Genomic DNA, 21,479 nt, shown 5'->3' with positions numbered 1-21,479 from the left:
ATCCACTGTTAAATTTAAATGAGTTCCAAACCCACAAAGTACGAGATATAATCTTTACCTGGCTCAATGTTGCAGTTGTTTCCTAAGGTTCACCTCCTGACTGACTGTGTGTGATGTATCTTGACGTTCTGATGAGCAAACCTCTTGACTGGCTGTAGGGGATGTATCTTTATGTGCTGATGGCCAAACCTCTTGACTAGCAGTGGGTGATGTATCTTGACCTGCCGATGAGCAAACCTCTTGACTGGCTGTGGGTAATGTATCTTGACGTTCTGATGGCCAAACCTCTTGACTGACTGGTTGATGTTTCTTTATGTGCTGAAGACCGAACCTCTTGACTGGCTGTGGGTGATGAATCTTGACCTCCTGATGAGCACACCTCTTGACCAGCTGTGGGCGATGTATCTTGACCTGATGAGGAGCACACCTATTTACTGGCTGTGGGTGATGTATCTTGACCTACATTCTGATTTGAAGGGATAAAATCATTAACAAAAAATAATAAAATGCCAGTGTTTCGGTCAATGATGTGCAGACTAATGAATTATAAAATCAAAAACACAGAGAAGGTGAAAATAATCACACACACAAACATTATGCCTATAGGTAAAGCCAAAATTGTTAATATGTTTGTACACACATTTTGAATTGAAATCAAAGAAAAATGAATAGTTTAAAAACGTGTTACTTTGCAGTAAATGTTGTGGATTTTCAATTTATTTTAGTCAGTTTGTAATACTGAACATCATTTAAGAAGGCCTCCAAGTTCTTTGGTTGTTTCTGTAAAGCCACTGAAATGAATTTTTTTTTATATTTGATTATATGACTTTTTGTGTCATTAATAGGCATGATTTGTGTATATGAACTACATCACTTGTGTATTTTTTATCCCTATTGCTAATGTGTCTTTAATAACAATCTAGCAACTGTCATGTCCATAACTTGTGTGACTATAATGTCCAAAAGTTGTGTGACTTAACTGTCCATAACCTTAGTGACTGCCAAGTCCATAAATTGTGAGACTTTAATGTCAATAATCTAAGTAACTGTCATGTCCATAACTTGTGTGACTGTCATGTCCGTAAGTTGTGTGACTTAATTGTCCATAACATAAGTGACTGTCATGTCCATAAATTGCGTGACTTTAATATTAATAATCTAATTAACTGGAATGTCCATAACTTGTGTGACTGTCATGTCCATAAGTTGTGTGACTTATTTGTCCATAACATAAGTGACTGTCATGTCCATAAATTGCGTGACTTCAATTTTTAAACTATGAAACTGTCATGTCCATAACTTGTGTGACTTTAACGTCCATAACCTAAGTGACTGTCGTGTCCATAAATTGTGTAACTTTAATATTAATAAACTAAGTAACTGACATGTCCCTAACTTGTGTGAATGTAATGTCCGTAAGTAGTGTGACTTAATTGTCCATAACCTAAGTGGCTGTCATGTCCATAAATTGTGTGACTTTAACTTTATTAAACTATGTAACTGGCATGTCCATAATTTGTGTGACTTTAACGTCCATCACCTAAGTGACTGTCATGTCCATAAATTGTGTGACTTTAATGTTAAAAATCTAAGTAACTGTAATGACCGTAAGTTGTGTCACTGTAATGTCCAAAAGTTGTGTGACTTAATTGTCCATAACCTATGTGACTGTCATGTCCATAAATTGTGTGACTTTAATGTTAATATTCTAAGTAACTGTAATGACCGTAAGTTGTGTCACTGTAATGTCCGTAAGTTGTGTGACTTAATTGTCCATAACCTAAGGGACTGTCATGTCAATAAATTGTGTGACTTTAATATTAATAAACTTAGTAACTGGCATGTCCCTTACTTGTGTGACTGTAATGTCCGTAAGTTGTGTGACTTAATTGTCCATAACCTAAGTGGCTGTCATGTCCATAAATTGTGGGACTTTAATTTTATTAAACTATGTAACTGGCATGTCCATAATTTGTGTGACTTTAACATCCATAACCTAAGTGACTGTCATGTCCATAAATTGTGTGACTTTAATGTTAATAATCTAAGTAACTGTAATGACTGTAAGTTGTGTCACTGTAATGTCCGTAAGTTGTGTGACTTAATTGTCCATAACCTAAGGGACTGTCATGTCCATAAATTGTGTGCCTTTAATGTTAATAATCTAAGTAACTGTAATGACTGTAAGTTGTGTCACTGTAATGTCCGTAAGTTGTGTGACTTAATTGTCCATAACCTAAGTGGCTGTCATGACCATAAATTGTGTGACTTTAATGTTAATAATCTAAGTAACTGTAATGACCGTAAGTTGTGTCACTGTAATGTCCGTAAGTTGTGTGACTTAATTGTCCATAACCTAAGGGACTGTCATGTCCATAAATTGTGTGACTTTAATGTTAATAATTTAAGTAACTGTAATGACCATAAGTTGTGTCACTGTAATGTCCATAAGTTGTGTGACTTAATTGTCCATAATCTAAGTGACTGTCATGTCCATAAATTGTGTGACTTAAATTTTATTAAACTAAGTAACTGTTATGTCTATAACTTGTATGACTTTAACGTCCATAACCTAAGTGACTGTAATATCCATAAATTTTGAGACTTTAATGTTAATAATCTAAGTAACTGTAATGTCCGTAAGTTGTGTGACTGTCATGCCCATAAATTGTGTGACTTTAATTTTATTAAACTGCCATGTCCATAACATGTGTGACTTTAACGTCCATAACCTAAGTGACTATTATGTCCATTAATTGTGTGACTTTAATTTTATTAAACTGGCCAACTGTCATGTCCATAACACAGGTGTGACGTGTGACTTTAACGTCCATAACCTAAGTGACTGTCATGTCCATAAATTGTGTGACTTTAATTTTAATAATCTAAGTAACTGTCATGTCCATAACGTGTGTAACTGTACTGATCATCAAGTGAGTTATTGTTGAAATCAAGTATAAGTGTAAAATAATATCAGACGCCAATTTATAATTTGGAAACTTAACACGGACAATCTTAAGCCAACTCCTATATACCTCCCTTCAATCTTTGAATAATGAATAACTCTGAATGTAATTAGGTGCACTCCAGACCTGGGGCGTTAACTTCCTATATACGGTATACAGGGGTGTGCCGATTTTTTGGGGTGTGTTTTTCGACTAAAATTATAAATATGGGTATGCTTTTCAGCATCTAAGTATAGATATGGGTAATGAAATCAGAAATTTGCTTGTATATAAATGCATATAGATTTGAAAGTATCAGTACCGAAATGGGAATGATAAATGTCATTCTTGTACATAAATGGTTATCAATCAGTAGCGAGAAAAATGCAGAAACATGACTGTTTTTATATGTTGCTTGATCGACCAAGATGATACTGTGACATCATATATTAACATACGTCATAATTAAGTGACGAAATCGTTACATAATCTAAAAGTGCCGGGAAAAGTGCAGTTACTGCAAATGATTTATGAAAATTGTGTTGGAATTTGACGACTGTCAAAATAACCGACTTTATGCTACATGTGTACACGGAATAATACTCTGCCATGGTGACATCATGGATAATTATACAGTACACTCCACGCGTTTTCCCCAAAAAACGCGCTCCCTCCGCTGGTTTTTTTCTGCTAGCGAGTGTTCACGCGGCGTTGGAAGAGCGAGGTGAACTTGATAAAACGCTCGGCGTTACGCCGCGTTCGTTAATTCCCGCGGCGTGTATTACTTTAGGCTAGTCGGTAAATGCAGACACTTTCCGTTCTTATCAGTGATCACCGCGCAACGCCGCGTTAGCAGTGTGCTACTGGGCATGCCAAAAAATAAAAACATTGTTATAATAAATTGCTTAAATACTGTAGTACATGTATAAAAAAGATAATTGTATAGAAAATTAATACGTATAAAAATTATGTTTTTTAATACATTTGACAAATTAATATTTAAATCATAGCACATATGACACAAGAATAAATGTTCCGTAAAATTTCCAAATGAGAATAATAATTAGTAATCCGAAACACACTACGATTTTTAATTGTTAACACGATGTTTACAAATGCTTCCAATATACAGTCATCATGTGTGTTTCCCGACAAAAGCGCGCGAAAATTATGCTGCAATGTACAAGTTTAAGGTACAATGTATACTCCTGCAAAGCGTGCGTGTATTGATTTTTTTGATACAAACTTTGTAGCGCAGAGAACATTGAATTTGTTGATTTCGGTTAAAAGCTTCTTTGGTATTTATTAACGAAATTATATCGCGAATAAGTTGATATTACATCTAAAATAATTTCAAATCGAACACGCCGAATCTTTATCGTTACGGTATTTTATTAGAATAATTATTTTAACACTAATTGTACAGTAAACTGATTACAGAAGACATCTGGGCGGAACTGGATTTTAAGTGTTTGACGTTATGAAAACACGCAAAGCTTGTCTACTGACCTATTGTGCAGACTGCTGTCTGCGGTGTTTTGACAAAAGGGATTAACATGTGTGAATGTCACTCTGCCGATTTGGTCCATAATTACTGGTAAACATTGTTTAGAATGTCAACGCAACAAGAATACAACTGTGAATATTAAATGCAATTATCAACTCAATAGTTACCACCTTTTAGCAATCAATGGAATAACCTACAAACAAAGAGAAAATCAATGCATTAGCGATAGTGCTGCAACAATACGCCAAAAACCGTATTGCAATATATTGTCAGTTCAAAAACCCGTATTGCAATATATCGCAATATATTGCTAACTTGTTCCAAAATTATAACTTGCCAATTACCCAATAATCCCATAAATTCCAATTTTAAAGCAAATTCTGGTAAATATTTACTATAAATGTGCTCAAGAATAATAAGAAACACAAACATTTGCAAATTTTCTTAAGTATCAAATACATTTTTGCAATTGTTACTATTTAAAGATGTGATGAAATAACGTCCAACCGGGGCGTTTTTCCCACTGAACACGCGTAATTCAGCTGACGTGATGTTCCCGTTTTTATACAACACAAAATACACCCATACTTTCCATGCGACGTTCTACATGTCTGTATAATTTTCGCGCGCTTTTTATTGAGACAAAGGATAAAGCACTTTTTATTTGACGCTATAATTTTTTATTGTCGCGTTAGCATTCAAATTTGGAAGCGTATTTCCGAAATTCGGATTACAAATAATGCTCAAATCAGAATCGAACGAAACATTTACAGCTGTGCGCAATTAATTCAACGATAATCTGTTCAAAAGCATCGAATGAATGCTCCCATGTAACAACGCTACTCCGTATAATACACTTTTTAGAATGCTTTTTTTACGTAAAAAATAATTTACACTGCTTTGTTTTGTTTACCTTTTTATCATTATTTCGGATGGCTTTTCTGGACGAAATGTGAATGAATTTTTGTAAAATTTTCGTACCGGTATGATGAAAATCATATCGCAATACAATATGCGGATTGCGTATTGCGATATATACCGATATACCGGTATATTGTTGCAGCCCTAATTAGCGAGCAGAGAATTGACTTTGTTCCGACAATTAAAACCATTCCTTATGCATTCGTTGAACGTGTTTACTTGAGTAAGTTATGCCTTCAGACAGGAAGCGGCTTTTCTTTGATTACGTCAAACTGTCAATTCACACAGATTTGCGAGATTTTTAGGGTCCTTGGTCATTTGTATACATGTTCAGTATAGAAAATCACCTGTTAACATGAAAACTTTGGATTAAATTATCAAAATAAAAACAATGTTGCAAACTGTGTTTATATTAATTGGTAAGTATTAGTTAAAAGACGACGTTTTGTGTGTCGTAAATCAACGAGTTTTCTATACAACAACAACTAATTCTACAACCACGTCGGGATCGATCTATCTTGGTTGTTTTCTTTAATTGTAAATATTATACTACATGTACATGTATGTACTTGTAATAAATGTAATTTTATTTGAAAATCAGGAAGTCAAACAAAATTAAATTGATCGTTATCTCGTAAAACGCGGAGTTTCCCCCGCGTTGCCAAACGCCGAGGGCCGCCGCGTCGGCTTATCAGTTTTGCCGATCTTTAACCGCCGCGTCCAAAATGATGCAAACGCCGCGTAAAGCGGGATTTTCTTAATCTCCCTCCAGGTCGAAACCCGCGGAGTATGGCGGGAAATTGGGGAAAACGCGTGGAGTGTACTGTATATTTTTTGTAGAAAATTTTGATTATGTGTGGAATCATGAAATCGTTATCACAGGCTTTGAAAGCAAATTAAGAAAACAATTAATTTTCAGTCATACTTAAGAACGCTCTTGATAATATATCAAAACAACATAAATATTTGCATAATTCAATAAGTATACAATATTGATATGATAGAGATTAAAATTCTAGAATGAAATATGACCACTTAATCAAATTCTAGTACTGAAATGGGTCCAGTTTATCAAAATTCTTGTATTGAAATGGGTCCACTTTCTCAACAGTGTCGTATACAAATGGGTCTGCTTTAAAAAAAATCTTGTATAAAAATGGGTCTACTTTATCAGAGTTGGGTCACATTTCGGAAGTCTCAGCGGGACACTCCTACCCTAAAATTTGGGAAGTTACTGAAGGTTGGTGGCTCTACCCAAACGCACAAACCAAATACATAACGAATAAACAATCCCACAATAAAAGTATTTCAGGGCGTTTTTCAAGAGAATGTAAAACTACCCATACCACTGGAATTAAAACAAGAGCACCGCATAACGGGTGCCAAAGCTAAAAATCAGCTGAATATCAGTAGTTTGAAAGAATTGTTTGTATTTGCAATCCTGTGGTATAATCCACACATGTTGATTTGTAGAAAGCAACAAGACTGCTTTACTTTCCAACTGATAATTTTATATCCTTAGGAAAAATTACAGTTCACTCAGTCTTTTATTTATCAATTTGCACCATCTTAATTTTTTTACATTGATCATAGTGTGAAAATGCACAGAACTTAGACCAGCATTGAATATTCCAATAAAAGTTAAACTTTTATAAACACAATAACTATAATATTTTCTCTTCTAGTATTTGCATTGGTCGACCATCAAGGCTGTAAATTTGGCTGAAAAAAAGGCCCTGCATTTACCTCAGAATTATTTACAAACAAAATGTTCATGCAAGTACATTGTGTGTTTGAGTTGAATGTTAAATTTATATTTACATGTATATTTATTTAAGTAATAACTTTCAACTGCAAATTATATAGCAGCAATGCACCAGCTACTCACATAAAAACAAAATGAACACTGTCATAGAAAACTAAACAGTTCTGTTCCTCTTGTTTTATAAACTCATATTTTTTTAATAGTTCATCTGGTGACAAACTTTAACCAGATTTAAACTTAACCTAGATATCATTACACGACCCTAATAACATTTCAAGGGACGGGGGCCCTCATGTAGGGGAATTTAACATCGTTTTCAAGAAAAAGGGGAAATTGTTTTAGCTTTATGTTCAATTAATGTTGTTCAAATAAAAGATATCCAACTTCACATTTTATGCAATCTTTATAATCGCCAATGCATCTTTAAAAGAAAATAAGAAAATCCTATAATATGTTTCACTGAAAACAGTGTAATGATCAACGTTTTTGCTTGACCAATACACATTTATTTGCTCGTAAGATGTAAAACTTAAACATGTAGTCAGCCAACACATGGTTTCCCTGGAAAAGCCACATTTTAAGACACACTGGTAATGGTTACAATTGACAGGTAGCTAGTTTCTTCGGCACCTGGTTACTTCGGCATCGTAATTAAATGCCACTTTGGCATTCGGGTTTGACCAGTTCGGCATTTACAGTTTGTCTAATCTAATTAAAATCTCATTATGGTGGCTGCCGCCCCACAACGCCGCTTTACTTTTTTTCCATATAAAAAAAATTTGCTGCAGCAATGTTGTTTACAAACAAAATGGCGGCGTCTTTTTAACGTTGCTAACGAAGAACAGGTGCGGGTGAAAAAACAGCGAAATTATTAACAACTAATGAAAGCAATGTGCATTTACTCTTTTAAAATTAGTTGTGCTTATGGCATATTGGATGTAAAAAAAAAGAGACACAAATTAAATATTGCATTTCCCGATCACTGTGTGGCCAATAAAACATTTCAAAATGACCTTATTTATTCCTGTTTTCATTGCTTAAACTGGGTGCCATTAGTCATTCACAAAAAGAAAACGTCTAAATGGATTATACATATAGAAAGAAAACATACGAAACTTACCTCACATATGGTTCTATAAAATATAAATCCGTTATCCGTTATGTTGGTTTCTGCGACGTTTAAAACAGTCCCACAACACACAAAAGCCACATGTCCATAACGCGGGAGAACGCAGGTGCACGCGCATGCGTCGATTAGAAAGCCTGGTGTTCATTGGCTCGTCTTTTTTATAAACAGGCTTCTGATTGCCTCAAATATAGACGCTCAAACTTTCACGGACACTTGCAAAAATAAAAGTTACGGTCTCGTCCATCGCATAGACAGTTTTACATGGACATCCTTTGGACACACTTTGGACAAAAACGTTATGCGACTTCTCTAGATAGGTTTAAAGTTGCACAAGACACATTTTGACGAACTTTGGGCAAATGTATTGTGCGACTAGTCACACAATGAAATTAAGACACAATGTATATCTAGGCATAAAAAAAGTTGCACAATGTATCATTCGTGAGAACGGACGGACACACGCATGGACAGACGAAGCGGCCCAAAATTTTGGGGGAGCATAAAAATGAAGAACACAATGTGATCACAAAAGCCAACCATGACCACATTGTGCACAGATCAGCTAACCAATGCGGCCTCTAGAGAGTTAACCAGCTACAAGGATGACGTACGACACACATCACGTCAGCTTAACGGCCTGCCATACAACATCTGCCCTAATGTTACCAAGTACATACACTAACGCATGAACCGAATCTCTGACAAATAAGTGAGCAATTTTGCTAAATGTACTATATTCTAGCTTAGAATAGGCAAAGGGGGATAACTTCAAAATTTCCGATACAAAAGTTGTGGTTCTTGTACTCTGCACTTGCTCCAATGTCCTCCATCAATGTTCACAATTTTTTAACTTCAATACTAATGGAGTTACGTTCCCAACAAGAACATTGTTTAAAGGCCAATAACTATGCATATCCGAAAAACTGAATATAAAGTTATGGCTATAATACTTTGCAATACTTCCTGAGTTATGATCTCAACAAACAAGAGAACAGACGTACATAAGAACAGATGATGTGATTACTATATGCCTCCATTCAGATCCATAATAAAATTAATAGACTTTATCCGGAATGTGCTAGATTTTGGATACCCCGACTAATATGAAGGTACAAACAAACATTTGACATCCTTCTAAACAGCGTTTTATATCAACATCTATTCTGGTTTTAATTATTATACAAATTCAGCGATTTTCCTCCTTCTTTATAAAGTACCGGTAAACGGTACTTTCCCAATCGAGCAAAAATTCCCAAATTCCCAATCGGCATCTGAAAAAATCCCAATCGGCGTCCGAATTTTTTTCTCAAAACGATCGAAAGTTTCGTAACAAAACCCAACTTTCGGCGAGCGAACAAAGGAAATCATATAGTTGTGTGTAACCACGCGCTCGATTAATATCTGGTTTTATTATTCAGCGCGTTCAATCAATAGAGTCGTTACTGTTTGCGGTTCTTTTGTCAGGCAGCCAGCGTACTGTTTGACGTCGGTTTTAAAATGCCCTCCAGCACTGCCTCTGTGGAAAGGTTGTTCAGTCTAATGAACAATCTTTGCACGACCAATCGGAACGGTCTATCACAGGACACATTGACAGCTCTAATGATGCTGTGCAGAGAGGGATGCCAGCAACTGAGTGATGATCAAACATCAAAGATTGTTGAAATTTTCAAAAAAATGAAAGCGAGAGACATTGCTTTATAAGAGATTAAAACAACTAGTAATTGATTTTGTGTCTTCTATATAATATTTTGTTATTTATATCAACTTTATTACTTTAAGTAATGGTCATTAAGGCATGCCTGCAAATGATTATTTTAATGGGTATGTTCAATTTAGTTTGAACTTTATGATGTATTCAATAAGACCCAAACTTCGAGACGCGATTTTCCCAATTTAAGGATTTCACGACTCGATTTTTCCCAATTATGAGGTTTTCACGACTCAATTTTTCCCAATTGGACCGGTACAGGTTCTTTTCCCAATTGGACAAGGAAAATCGCTGAAATTATACATCTAAAACATCTTCATTAGAATTTGATTAAAATTGACTCAACAAGTATGTGTTTTTGTCGCATGTTCTTACCTTGAACAGAAGGCAGGTTTGAGAGTATGTCTGTCCCTTTGATATAACAAATGAAAACTTGCTGTCAAAGTGTAGGCAGTTCAGCATAAAACTGATGATTCCATCAAAATCTGTTTCTTGAGCTGAATTTTTTCCTTCATATCCTTTAGGGGGGAAATAGCATTTCGCTACTTCCCATGGATTAGATGACCATAGTTTATCTGAGGAATTTTTCCATGAACCACCATTTGTATATCTATGTTTCTTGGTGATTTCAGCACGAATATCTTTAATTGTGTTGGATTTTGCAGCTTGGTAAATGTCGGCATGGACAATCTTAGCTTCTCTCTCCACGAACTGCTCTAAGCCAGATCTTGCAATGTCAAGTGCCAGCCACGCCTTAAGCCAGTTCCACTTTTCCTTCTCAGTGAACATGCTTGCAAGGTACTCCATAGTATTTCTTGCACTTCTATCCCAGTACGCAATTGAAGGATTGAACAACGTACATGCTGTGGCTTGAGTACACCCTGTTAATCACAAAGATATCATTTAAACAATTTCAATATCTTTTACATTCATTTAATCCTTTCAGCCAGAACAAATGGATGCAAAATGCACATGTTAATTTAAGCAAGGGATAAATAGCTACCTACTAATTAACTTGACAGTCACATAAAAAGCAAACTTTAAAGTCCATGAAAATGAAATTATTGTATTTTGTATGAAGCACTGAAGTATAGTTTTGTCAATGTATTTAACTGAGTTTAAAGCCACACATCTTCAAATGAAATACATGTTGATCAATACATATAGATGCAATTTGAAAGTTTGCAAAATCGTCATTAAATCTATAGCCTAGTTAGAAAGTATTTTTTTTTTAATTTTACAACCGAAAGTAGGATTTTTATACGTATATGTCCATTTCGACAAACGCAATTATTTTTAAGTTTCAAAGCGCAAAAAAGACGGATTTTGACCTTGTAACCACCAGATACAGTCAAGTTACCATTACTGGTACATTACCCATAGCGGACCACTTTGATGGTCAAGACTGCGTATCGCGATACATAGTTGATATTTTTAGATGATATTTTGCACACAGTATCTTCAAGGCCTGTTCTTCAAATCGCATTGATTGAGTTGTAATCGGAGCTACTCTTTGTCAAACATTTTGGTATGTTTTGCTGACATGTATATATGACTGTGTTTACTTCTATCTCGTTTCCAAATCGAGGTTGAACATTTTTCACGGCCACATGCTATAATTCTGTTGGAAAGTAAGAAGTTAACGCATTAATTTAAAGGCCATTTAGTAGTCTTTTAGGCTGCTGAAGTCCATTTCAGTTTTTATTAGTGTGTAAGATTTTGCATCACCTTAAATGAAATGAAGAATTAGGGCAATAACGGATCAAGCGTGATAATATGCGTATTGATAATATATTATATTAAAATATCTGCAAATCTTGTTGATTCTTACAATAAATGATCTCAATCTTAATGTTTTATTTATGTTCAATGTTCATTATCGATGATTAGATATGATTCAAACAATTTATCTTTCAATCTTTTTAGGATTTTCAACAGATAATGCACACAAGAGCACCATGCGTGAAGTGTAGATACAAGATCACATATGGGTAATAATAACAAACAAGAGATGTGTTTGTCAGAAACACATTCCCCCCTATTGCGCCGCTTTGAAGCCATAAACTAGACCTTTGACCTTGAAAGATGACCTTGACCTTTAGCCACTCAAAATGTGCAGCTCGAAAAATACAATGAAATTTGACCTTTGACCTTGAAGGATGACCATGACCTTGACTTTTCACCTCTCAAAATGTGAAGTTCCATGAGATACATATGCATGCCAAATATGAAGTTGCTATCTTCAATATTGCAAAAGTTACAAAAGTTTAACCAAGGTTAAAGTTTGTGACACACACATACAATGACACAACGACAGACAGACAGGCCAAAAACAAAATACCCTTGATCTTTCAATCCGGGGGCATAAAAATGAATATAATTTATAACTGGAAATGTAACTTCAGGTCATTGTAAACAATACAGTTCTTGTATCGACAGTTTAAATAGCATGTTAGATGCTCCCTGAGTGGTTTCTATCATGTGATCCGTAATGGCAACAACTGATCCGTTAATGCATTAATACTGCGGCATAAAAAAGGTATCACAAATACATTTTGCCTGCGTTTATATATAAGACTATGTGCTGAATCAGTCAGCAAATGTAATATTTAATCAAACTGGTGTAAAAGAAGTCTGAAAACATTTATTGCTTTTCACCAGAAAAACGCTATTACGCTACTGATCCGGTAATGGTAACTTGATTGTATATTCTTATTGGCATACATGTAGATAAAATTAAATCTAAAGCCTTGTTAGCATGTAATTTATTTTATTTTTTTATTTTAAAACCGAAAGAAGGATTTCTATGCGTATACATCCATTTCGACAAACACGATTATTTTTCAGATTTAAAGCGCAAAAAATATGGATTTCTACCTTGTAACCACCAGATATATTCTAATTGGCATAGATAAAATTAAATCTTTAGCCTAGTTAGCAAGTAATTTATAATTTTTCAAACGGAACCGCTTTTAAAACCGAAAGGAGGATTTCTAGACGTATACGTCCATTAAAAAAACTTGATTATTTTGAAGTTTTAAAGCGCCAAAAGACGGATTTCTACCTTGTAACCACCAGATATAAACTAATTGACATAGATAAAATATGTCTTATTTATACTTAAATTTAATTTCATTTCAAGGTGAGTGGCTTGAATTAATATGTTTTATATGTTTACATTTTAATATCTTCTGTTACACTTACTTTCTATTACATTAACTGTAGATAGTGACAAACATAACAAGCGTTCTGCGGTCTGAGACATATGCCCCCCATACATGGCTTTGAACTAGTGACCCCAATTTCAATAGGTGTCATCTACATGTACCTTTCAAGGCCAATGCACATGTGTAGTATCAATTGACATGACGCCTTATCTATGATCGCTCCGCCCACTAGAATTGATCCACCAATCAGCGATCTATTAATCGGGCACACTCATTAGCAACGACCTGTCCGCCATTTTCTAGACAAGCTACATGTTTAGGTTCACTTTAATTCCAACGAGTTTCTTTTGTTTTCCTCTTTAAAAAAACGATTAAAATGGTTAAACGGTGTCAATGGGGATTATGTAACTCGGACAATCGATATCCTGACAGATTAGTTGGTGACATTGAATTTATTTCGTTTCCAAAGCCGAAAAAAGATCTTGAGAAGTGTAAGAGATGGATAAAGGCATGTGGTCGTCCCCACGAACAACTGAACATCAACATTGTCAACGACAATAACAATATGTTTATTATTACTGACATTAGTTAACCAACAAATGCGGTAACTTCGGGGAAGTCGGTACCTGCGTGAGCGTTTGATATTGGTAGCCTTATTAACTTATAATAGCCTGACGGTATTCCATTTCGTACAACGCTAATTTTATATCAGACAATGTCCAATCTTACTGTGTTGTTTTTGCGCTTTAAAATATAGTGATTGATAAATGTCCCATAAGCAATGTTTAATATGATTAATACAACTCCAATATAGCGCGGTCAATGGGGTCCAAGCCGCGAAACAGCGTTATAACGGATCCGCGTTATAGGTTTTGAGCTCATTTACTGCAGGGCTATACAAAAACAGGTATAGAATAGCCTATAATATAGGTCATGTATATTGCCATGCTGTGTTGACGCAAATACATGCATATAAACAGAATCGTATCGATAACAGTATACATACCGCTTTTCTTATGTGCACATTTATCCGATAATCCAATAAAATTACAACATCACTTAAAAAATAATAATCTTGAACATTAATGACGATATATGTTTAAGAAATTCGTAAACACAACCGTACGAATATATGCCATTTTCAGAAGTGTTAAGAGTACAGTGCATTATGGGGCAGAGCTTTCATTGGACGAGCGACTTTAAATTTAGATTGAATGCAATACGACTCATGTACAAAAAATTGTTTTATTGCGTCATACGCATGCAAAAAACGTGTTTCCCGGGGACTTTCTGATACCGCGCGAAAATGAAACTCTGTTAACAATTACCGGTACACTGCGTTCGCATGTAAATAAATCGTCTGCATTATTTAATTTCTTATACACGAACTGAAAGATTAAATGACATAATACTAGAATGATAATGAAACTACAGAAAATGTTGTTTTATACAGTAGGCAGTATATTTCACAGCCGCTCATTTAATATAGTCAAACTGCAACCATATCAAAGTAAGAATGTTTCAATCGTTTTGAATTACTTTAATTATATAACTATCCCGCTTGCACTTAACTTATGGAAATTATCGCACTGAACCGCTCTGATGAGGAATACATGTAATAAACACTGACACGCGAGTTTTTCACACCTTTATTGACATTACACAACAGATTAACACCAATTATCTTTCGGTGTTGTTTAACCTCGAGGCGATTATAATCGGTTCAACGGACGGTTGAATACAGCAATCAACATGTGATTTCCGCCATCTTTGAATTGTCTGAAAATACATGAAGTTGCATATTACGGATTTGAATCAGAAATCAAATGGAAGGTTGGAGAAAAAATGGGATCCAAGCACCCTCCACGTTATATTGGATTCAGCGTTATAACGGAGCGCGTTATATTGGAGTTACAGTGTATCACTTTTATACGCAATAACATGTGGGATTTAGGTACCCACCCGGCGTCAGAAAGCGCGTAAAACTTCACCAAATTCCCAGTTATAAAGCGCTATTTCGTGTCAAATACACGAGTAGGGGGGGGAATGTTTCGGTTACAATTTTGTTAATAACACGGGTAAATACCGGTGAAGTGTTAATTTATTGACAATACCACCATTACACGTAATAACGGGTTCGATTTCGGTAAGCGCACAAGCCTTTGAGAGCGTGTTTAATGTACCGATTTACCCGTTATAAATAGCTGATGTTCTCTTTAATCGTATATTTTTTGCATTTGCAGAATAACTAAATGGCATCAACCCCTTTACAAGTGTTATATGGTGTTAAACAAGTCCATAAAATCATCCGGAATATCGCGTAAATCTATATGCAGTCTATAGGCAAAGAAGCCATTTTGGTGTTAGCTTGTCTAGGTTTTCTTCCCGCTGAGCCACGTGATTAAGTGGGCGGAGCGATCCCTGATAAGGCGTCATGTCAATTACTACTATTACTACTATTATTGTGGCAGTGACCTTGACCTTTGATCTAGTGACTCCGATTTCAATAGGGGTCATCTACTGTCCAATGCAAATGCACATGGGAAGTATCAAGCCAATCGGTTGATTCGTTGATGAGTTATTGATCAGAAACAATTTTCCCACTCAGTGTGACACTGACATGACATTTGACCTAGTGATCCCAATTTCAATTGGGGTCATCTACTCTCAAAGTCCAATGCACATGGGAAGTATGAAGCAAATCGGCAAAAGGGTTGACAAGGGTTCACCCATTAGGGGTGCGCTAATTTACATTGTAAATCACAACAATGTCACTGACCTCTTGCCATATTATGAAACAGATTTAAATATCAACCAATCAGAAGAAAGGCATTACAGTGTTTCGTGTACGCGTACTTTTATTTAACATGAGCTTTTACAACCAACTTTTACCTAACTAGATCTTGTATGCTAATCTTTGTCGATTTAATAAGCATATGTTCAAAACAGATATGGTGCAATTTCTATTCACTCTTCCAAGTTTCAGCAACTTTTTATGCATGTCTTTTTCGCACCTATGTCTGTGTTGTTTTATGTACATACATTCTACGTTACATAGGACGGTGTACTGTACGATCTGTATCAATGTATGTATTTATGTACAGTATAAAACTAAAAGATGTAATTTTCAGAACTTTTTAACTGTCACTTTAGAAAAAATAACAATGCTTAATTAATCCAGAAAAGTATAATAACATCGATTTACTATGTAACGCTCTGCACCACAACAGACGAACACAAACTGTATTTTACGTCGCTGATTCTTCCACATTTAAACCAGATGCTTTACATCGAGGCCGTGTTATCGATTTATATCTTCACAGTGAGCAAATCGAGATATTGAAAATTTAAATAGTGGTTGGATGAAAATTGCACAGGCGTGCACAATTCAAAGTGTCATTACATAAATTTTACAGAACATTTTTGAGAAATGATTTATCTACACAGGTATGTAAATGTTATTGCAATCCGTTGATATTAAGTCAGTGTCTGATATAGGGACTTGAATGTTGCGCACAAAATCCTTGCACAACAATATAGCTAAAGAAGGAAAACAGTCCACCGTTGTTTGAATGCTTCAGCCGTTGTACGCTCCAAATATAACCAATAGAAAAAGTAGCTTAATATTTGAGAGCTTCAACAAGTTGGACTAGTCATATAGGTAGACTAACATACCAAAAATCAACTCTGTATCCGAAAGCGTTACGTTAAAATAACCTCCGGAAAATGGAATGCCAGAAGGACAGAAAGATGGACAAACAGTGTGACTGCTATATGCCACACTTTGAATTTACCTTCTAGTCTTCATAAGCAAAATTTACTGACTTCTGACATGAAAAGCAAACCAGGCATTTCTGTGTGCAGCAGTAATTTTAAATGAATATAAATGTACATCATTCAATGTACCAGTAGGCATGTTACAATCAAGAGGACTCTGCTGACCAATACAACTTGAAATCCATGGACGTTACGGATAAATAAATCGAGACATCATCTTTATTAGAACAGAAACTATCAGATCAGTGTCGACACCACGATATGTGTTTTGTTGTTTAATATCACCAGGACAAAGTTTTAGAAAGTAAGAAAACAATCTAACCTGTCATCACTTGAAAACCGCCTGATGATTGCTGCCATTTTCAGCCAGGTTTGTTTTTAAAACAATATCCAAGAATATAATTTTCAAAAAATTACAATATTTTACTAATAAATCAACTCCACAAGCATGTTTAAATTATATTTATGTAAAATGTCGTAAACAAGCCACATATCAAAGGGGGATACTAGCTTCCTGATGAGCAAGAAGCACTTCCCCATCAGGAAATACATACTTACATGCTTTGAACATCTACTAACTTTCTGTCTTGGCTCATTTTTGTATGAACATTAAAGTGGATAACAAGTGGATAGCAAATTTTGTACAAATAATTTAATTTTATACTGCTATATAGTCGCAAAATGACTGAAGTATCTTCCAAAGAAAGTTTAGCATTTCATTGTTTTTAATGTTGAACTTTTAATCAATAAATGCATGTGGTTAATTATATGTGAGGCTGATTTCATATATAGTTATTTGAGGAATAACTTAATTCCTGCAATTCCTAAATGATTGAATTTACAGAGTTATATGAAAACAGCTGCAACCGAAATTTACATACAGGGGTAAATATTAGTGCATGGCGTGTGTTAATTGTGTTGTCCTACCAGATTTTTTGGCACAACTGAAACAGCCTGTTTATGCTAGATTTTCACCTAAGCTAAACTTCATAAGTGTTCAATGAAATTTGAATAAAATTTCTGACATAGGCCAGACACTTTTCTAAATAGAAAACGAATAATCTGCAAACAGTTATATCACATAAACATTTATAGATAATTAAGGTTACTTTCTCGTTTGTTAAGAATAGGGTATGAAAAAGGATACACAAGTGCACATTGCAACAATGTCAACTGCATGTTCAGCATTTAACAATTTTATCTCCAATAAAAAGGCATATGGGATACACCAGTTTTATACTCAACTCTGACGATCAATACGGTTTGTGTGTGCCCCTTTATATTGGGAAGATAGTAAGCACCAGAGTGTTTGTACTTAAAGGGGATGTTCTCATATTTACATGTACAGTGGGTTTTTTTCATTCAAAATAGGGTCTGGTAACCGGATCCATTCCCAATGGAAACAAGGGCTGTTTTTAAAACATGCATGCCCCCCATATGGGATTTCAGTTGTAGTGACAGCCATTGTGTGAATATGTTTTTTTGTCACTGTGACCTTGACCTTTGACCTAGTGACCTGAACATCGATAGGAGTCATCTGTGAGTCATGATCAATGTACCCATAAAGTTTCTAGATCCTAGCCATAAGCTTTCTTGAGTTATCATCGGGAAACCCTTTTACTACTTCGGGTCACTGTGACCTTGACCTTTGACCTAGTGACTTGAAAATCAATAGGGGTCATCTACCAGTCATGATCAATGTACCTATCAAGTTTCATGATCCTAGGCATATGCGTTTTTGAGTTATCATCCGGAAACCATTTTATTATTTCAGGTCACTGTGACCTTGACCTTTGACCTAGTGACCTCAAAATCATAAGGGGTCATCTGCGAGTCATAATCTACCTATCAAGTTTCATGATCCTAGGTATAAGTATTTTTGAGTTATCATCCAGAAACCATTTTAATATTTTGGGTCACCGTGACCTTGACGTTTGACCTAGTTACCTGAAAATCAATAGGGGTCATCTGCGAGTCATGATCAATGTACCTATAAAGTTTCATGATCCTAGCCATACACGTTCTTGAGTTATCATCCGGAAACATTTTACTATTTCCGGTCACCATGACCTTGACCTTTGACCTAGTGAACAGAAAATCAATAGGGGTCATCTGCGAGTCATGATCAATGTACCTATGAAGTTTCATGATCCTAGGCATAAGCGTTCTTGAGTTATCATCTGGAAACAATTTTACTATTTCGGGTCACCGTGACCTTTAACCTAGTGACCTGAAAATCAATAGGGGTCATCTGCCAGTCATGATCAATGCACCTATGAAGTTTCATGATCCTAGGCATAATTAAGCGTTCTTGAGTTATCATCCGAAAACATTTTATTATTTCCGGTCACCATGACCTTGACCTTTGACCTAGTGACTTGAAAATCAACAGGGGTCATCTGCGAGTCATGATCAATCTACCTATCATGTTTCATGATCCTAGGCATAAGCATTCTTGAGTTATCATCCAGAAACCATTTTACTATTTCGGGTCACCGTGACCTTGACCTTTGACCTAGTTACCTGAAAATCAATAGGGGTCATCTGCCAGTCATGATCAATGTACCTATGAAGTTTCATGATCCTAGCCATAAGCGTTCTTGAGTTATCATCCGGAAACCATTTAACTATTTCGGGTCACCGTGACCTTGACCTTTGACCTAGTGACCAGAAAATCAATAGGGGTCATCTGCGAGTCATGATCAATCTACCTATCAAGTTTCATGATCCTAGGCATAAGCGTTCTTGAGTTATCATCTGGAAACAATTTTACTATTTCGGGTCACCGTGACCTTTAACCTTGTGACCTGAAAATCAATAGGGGTCATCTGCCAGTCATGATCAATGCACCTATGAAGTTTCATGATCCTAGGCATAATTAAGCGTTCTTGAGTTATCATCCGAAAACACTTTATTATTTCCGGTCACCATGACCTTGACCTTTGACCTAGTGACTTGAAAATCAATAGGGGTCATCTGCGAGTCATGATCAATCTACCTATCATGTTTCATGATCCTAGGCATAAGCATTCTTGAGTTATCATCCAGAAACCATTTTACTATTTCGGGTCACCGTGACCTTGACCTTTGACCTAGTTACCTGAAAATCAATAGGGGTCATCTGCCAGTCATGATCAATGTACCTATGAAGTTTCATGATCCTAGCCATAAGCGTTCTTGAGTTATCATCCGGAAACCATTTAACTATTTCGGGTCACCGTGACCTTGACCTTTGACCTAGTGACCAGAAAATCAATAGGGGTCATCTGCGAGTCATGATCAATCTACCTATCAAGTTTCATGATTCTAGGTTTAAGCGTTCTTGAAATATCATCCGAAAAGCATTTTACTATTTCGGGTCACCGTGACCTTGACCTTTGACCTAGTGACCTGAAAATCAATAGGAGTCATCTGCGAATCATGGTCAATCTAGTTATCAAGTTTCATGATCCTAGGCATAAGCGTTCTTGAGTTATCATCCGGATACCATTTTACTATTTTGGGTCACCGTGACCTTGACCTTTGACCTAGTGACCTGAAAATCAATAGGGGTCATCTGCGAGTCATGATCAATGTTCCTATGTAGTTTCATGATCCTAGGCATAAGCGTTCTTGAGTTATCCGGAAACCATTTTATTATTTCGGGTCACAGTGACCGTGACCTTTGATCTAGTGACCTGAAAATCAATAGGGTTCATCTGCGAGTCATTATCAATGTACCTATGAAGTTTCATGATCCTAGGCCACAGCTTTCTTGAGTTATCATCCGGAAAACAACTGGTGGACGGGCCGACAGACCGACTAACCGACCGACATGTGCAAAGCAATATACCTCCTCTTCTTCGAAGGGGGGCATAATTAATCAAGAGATTATATACAGAGCCTTTATATTGAAGCAAGGCTGAATAATTGTTTTTTTGCTTTTTCATACAAATTTTGACTAAGCAGATTTATCATGAATAGCATGGTCTTAGATAATGATGGACAATTCAGAGGAACAACAAGGCATATATGACTCAAAGCACTGTTCATTGAAATTTGTGATGTGATGCATACTTTATTTGAATTATAATGTCTTGTAACATTTTCTTAGTGTAGTCAAATACAAAAAAAGAAGAAAAAAACACATTTTCTTTGTGTCAAGTAATATTTAATGATTAAATATGAGCGAAATTATGTTATATATAGAAGTTTTTTTAAACTTTGAATGCAGACAGAAGTGGATATTGGACAACTTTTACAAATAGGTATTCCCTTCAATGTAATGAATACATATTGTTTATTTTCAGAAATCATCAAATGTTCTACTATAAAAGAAGATCTCTGAGTTGTCCATACTTGCACCATTGAAGTCATAATTGTACTTGACACTTGATTGAACCTATGACTGATTGAAAATGCAAGTGATTGAATACACACAACATTGGATGCAAGAAGTTTACAAAGTTTGACATGATTTAATTCAGTGATAATTGAATTTACTGATGATTGAATTTACTAATCATTCAATATGGACATGGTTGAATCCAGATACTTTGAAAATATTGTCAAAGCTGCACA

The 21,479-nt window shown here is 35.5% G+C and overlaps 3 protein-coding genes across 3 annotated transcripts in view; all 3 read right to left on the bottom strand.

Annotated features, from left to right (window-relative positions):
* The window catches only part of LOC127845915 (uncharacterized), a 462,977-nt gene that overhangs the window by 71,305 nt on the left and 370,193 nt on the right, over positions 1 to 21,479 (bottom strand). The window lies entirely within an intron of this gene.
* Positions 1 to 21,479, bottom strand: part of LOC127845424 (uncharacterized) — a 564,768-nt gene that overhangs the window by 245,828 nt on the left and 297,461 nt on the right. The gene's annotated exons all lie outside the window — the stretch shown is intronic.
* The window catches only part of LOC127845416 (uncharacterized), a 577,557-nt gene that overhangs the window by 270,095 nt on the left and 285,983 nt on the right, over positions 1 to 21,479 (bottom strand). The window contains exon 2 of the mRNA XM_052376315.1: positions 10,351 to 10,856. Within this exon, the coding sequence (XP_052232275.1) occupies positions 10,351 to 10,782 (432 nt within the window). The 5' untranslated portion in view covers positions 10,783 to 10,856. The remainder of the gene's footprint in view (positions 1 to 10,350; positions 10,857 to 21,479) is intronic.

The sequence above is a fragment of the Dreissena polymorpha genome, chromosome 9 (assembly GCF_020536995.1).
Source record: "Dreissena polymorpha isolate Duluth1 chromosome 9, UMN_Dpol_1.0, whole genome shotgun sequence".
In the NCBI taxonomy this organism is placed as follows: Eukaryota; Metazoa; Mollusca; class Bivalvia; order Myida; family Dreissenidae; genus Dreissena; species Dreissena polymorpha.
The sequence above is the reverse complement of the archived record's forward strand: the minus strand, read 5'-3'. Positions and strand labels throughout refer to the sequence as shown.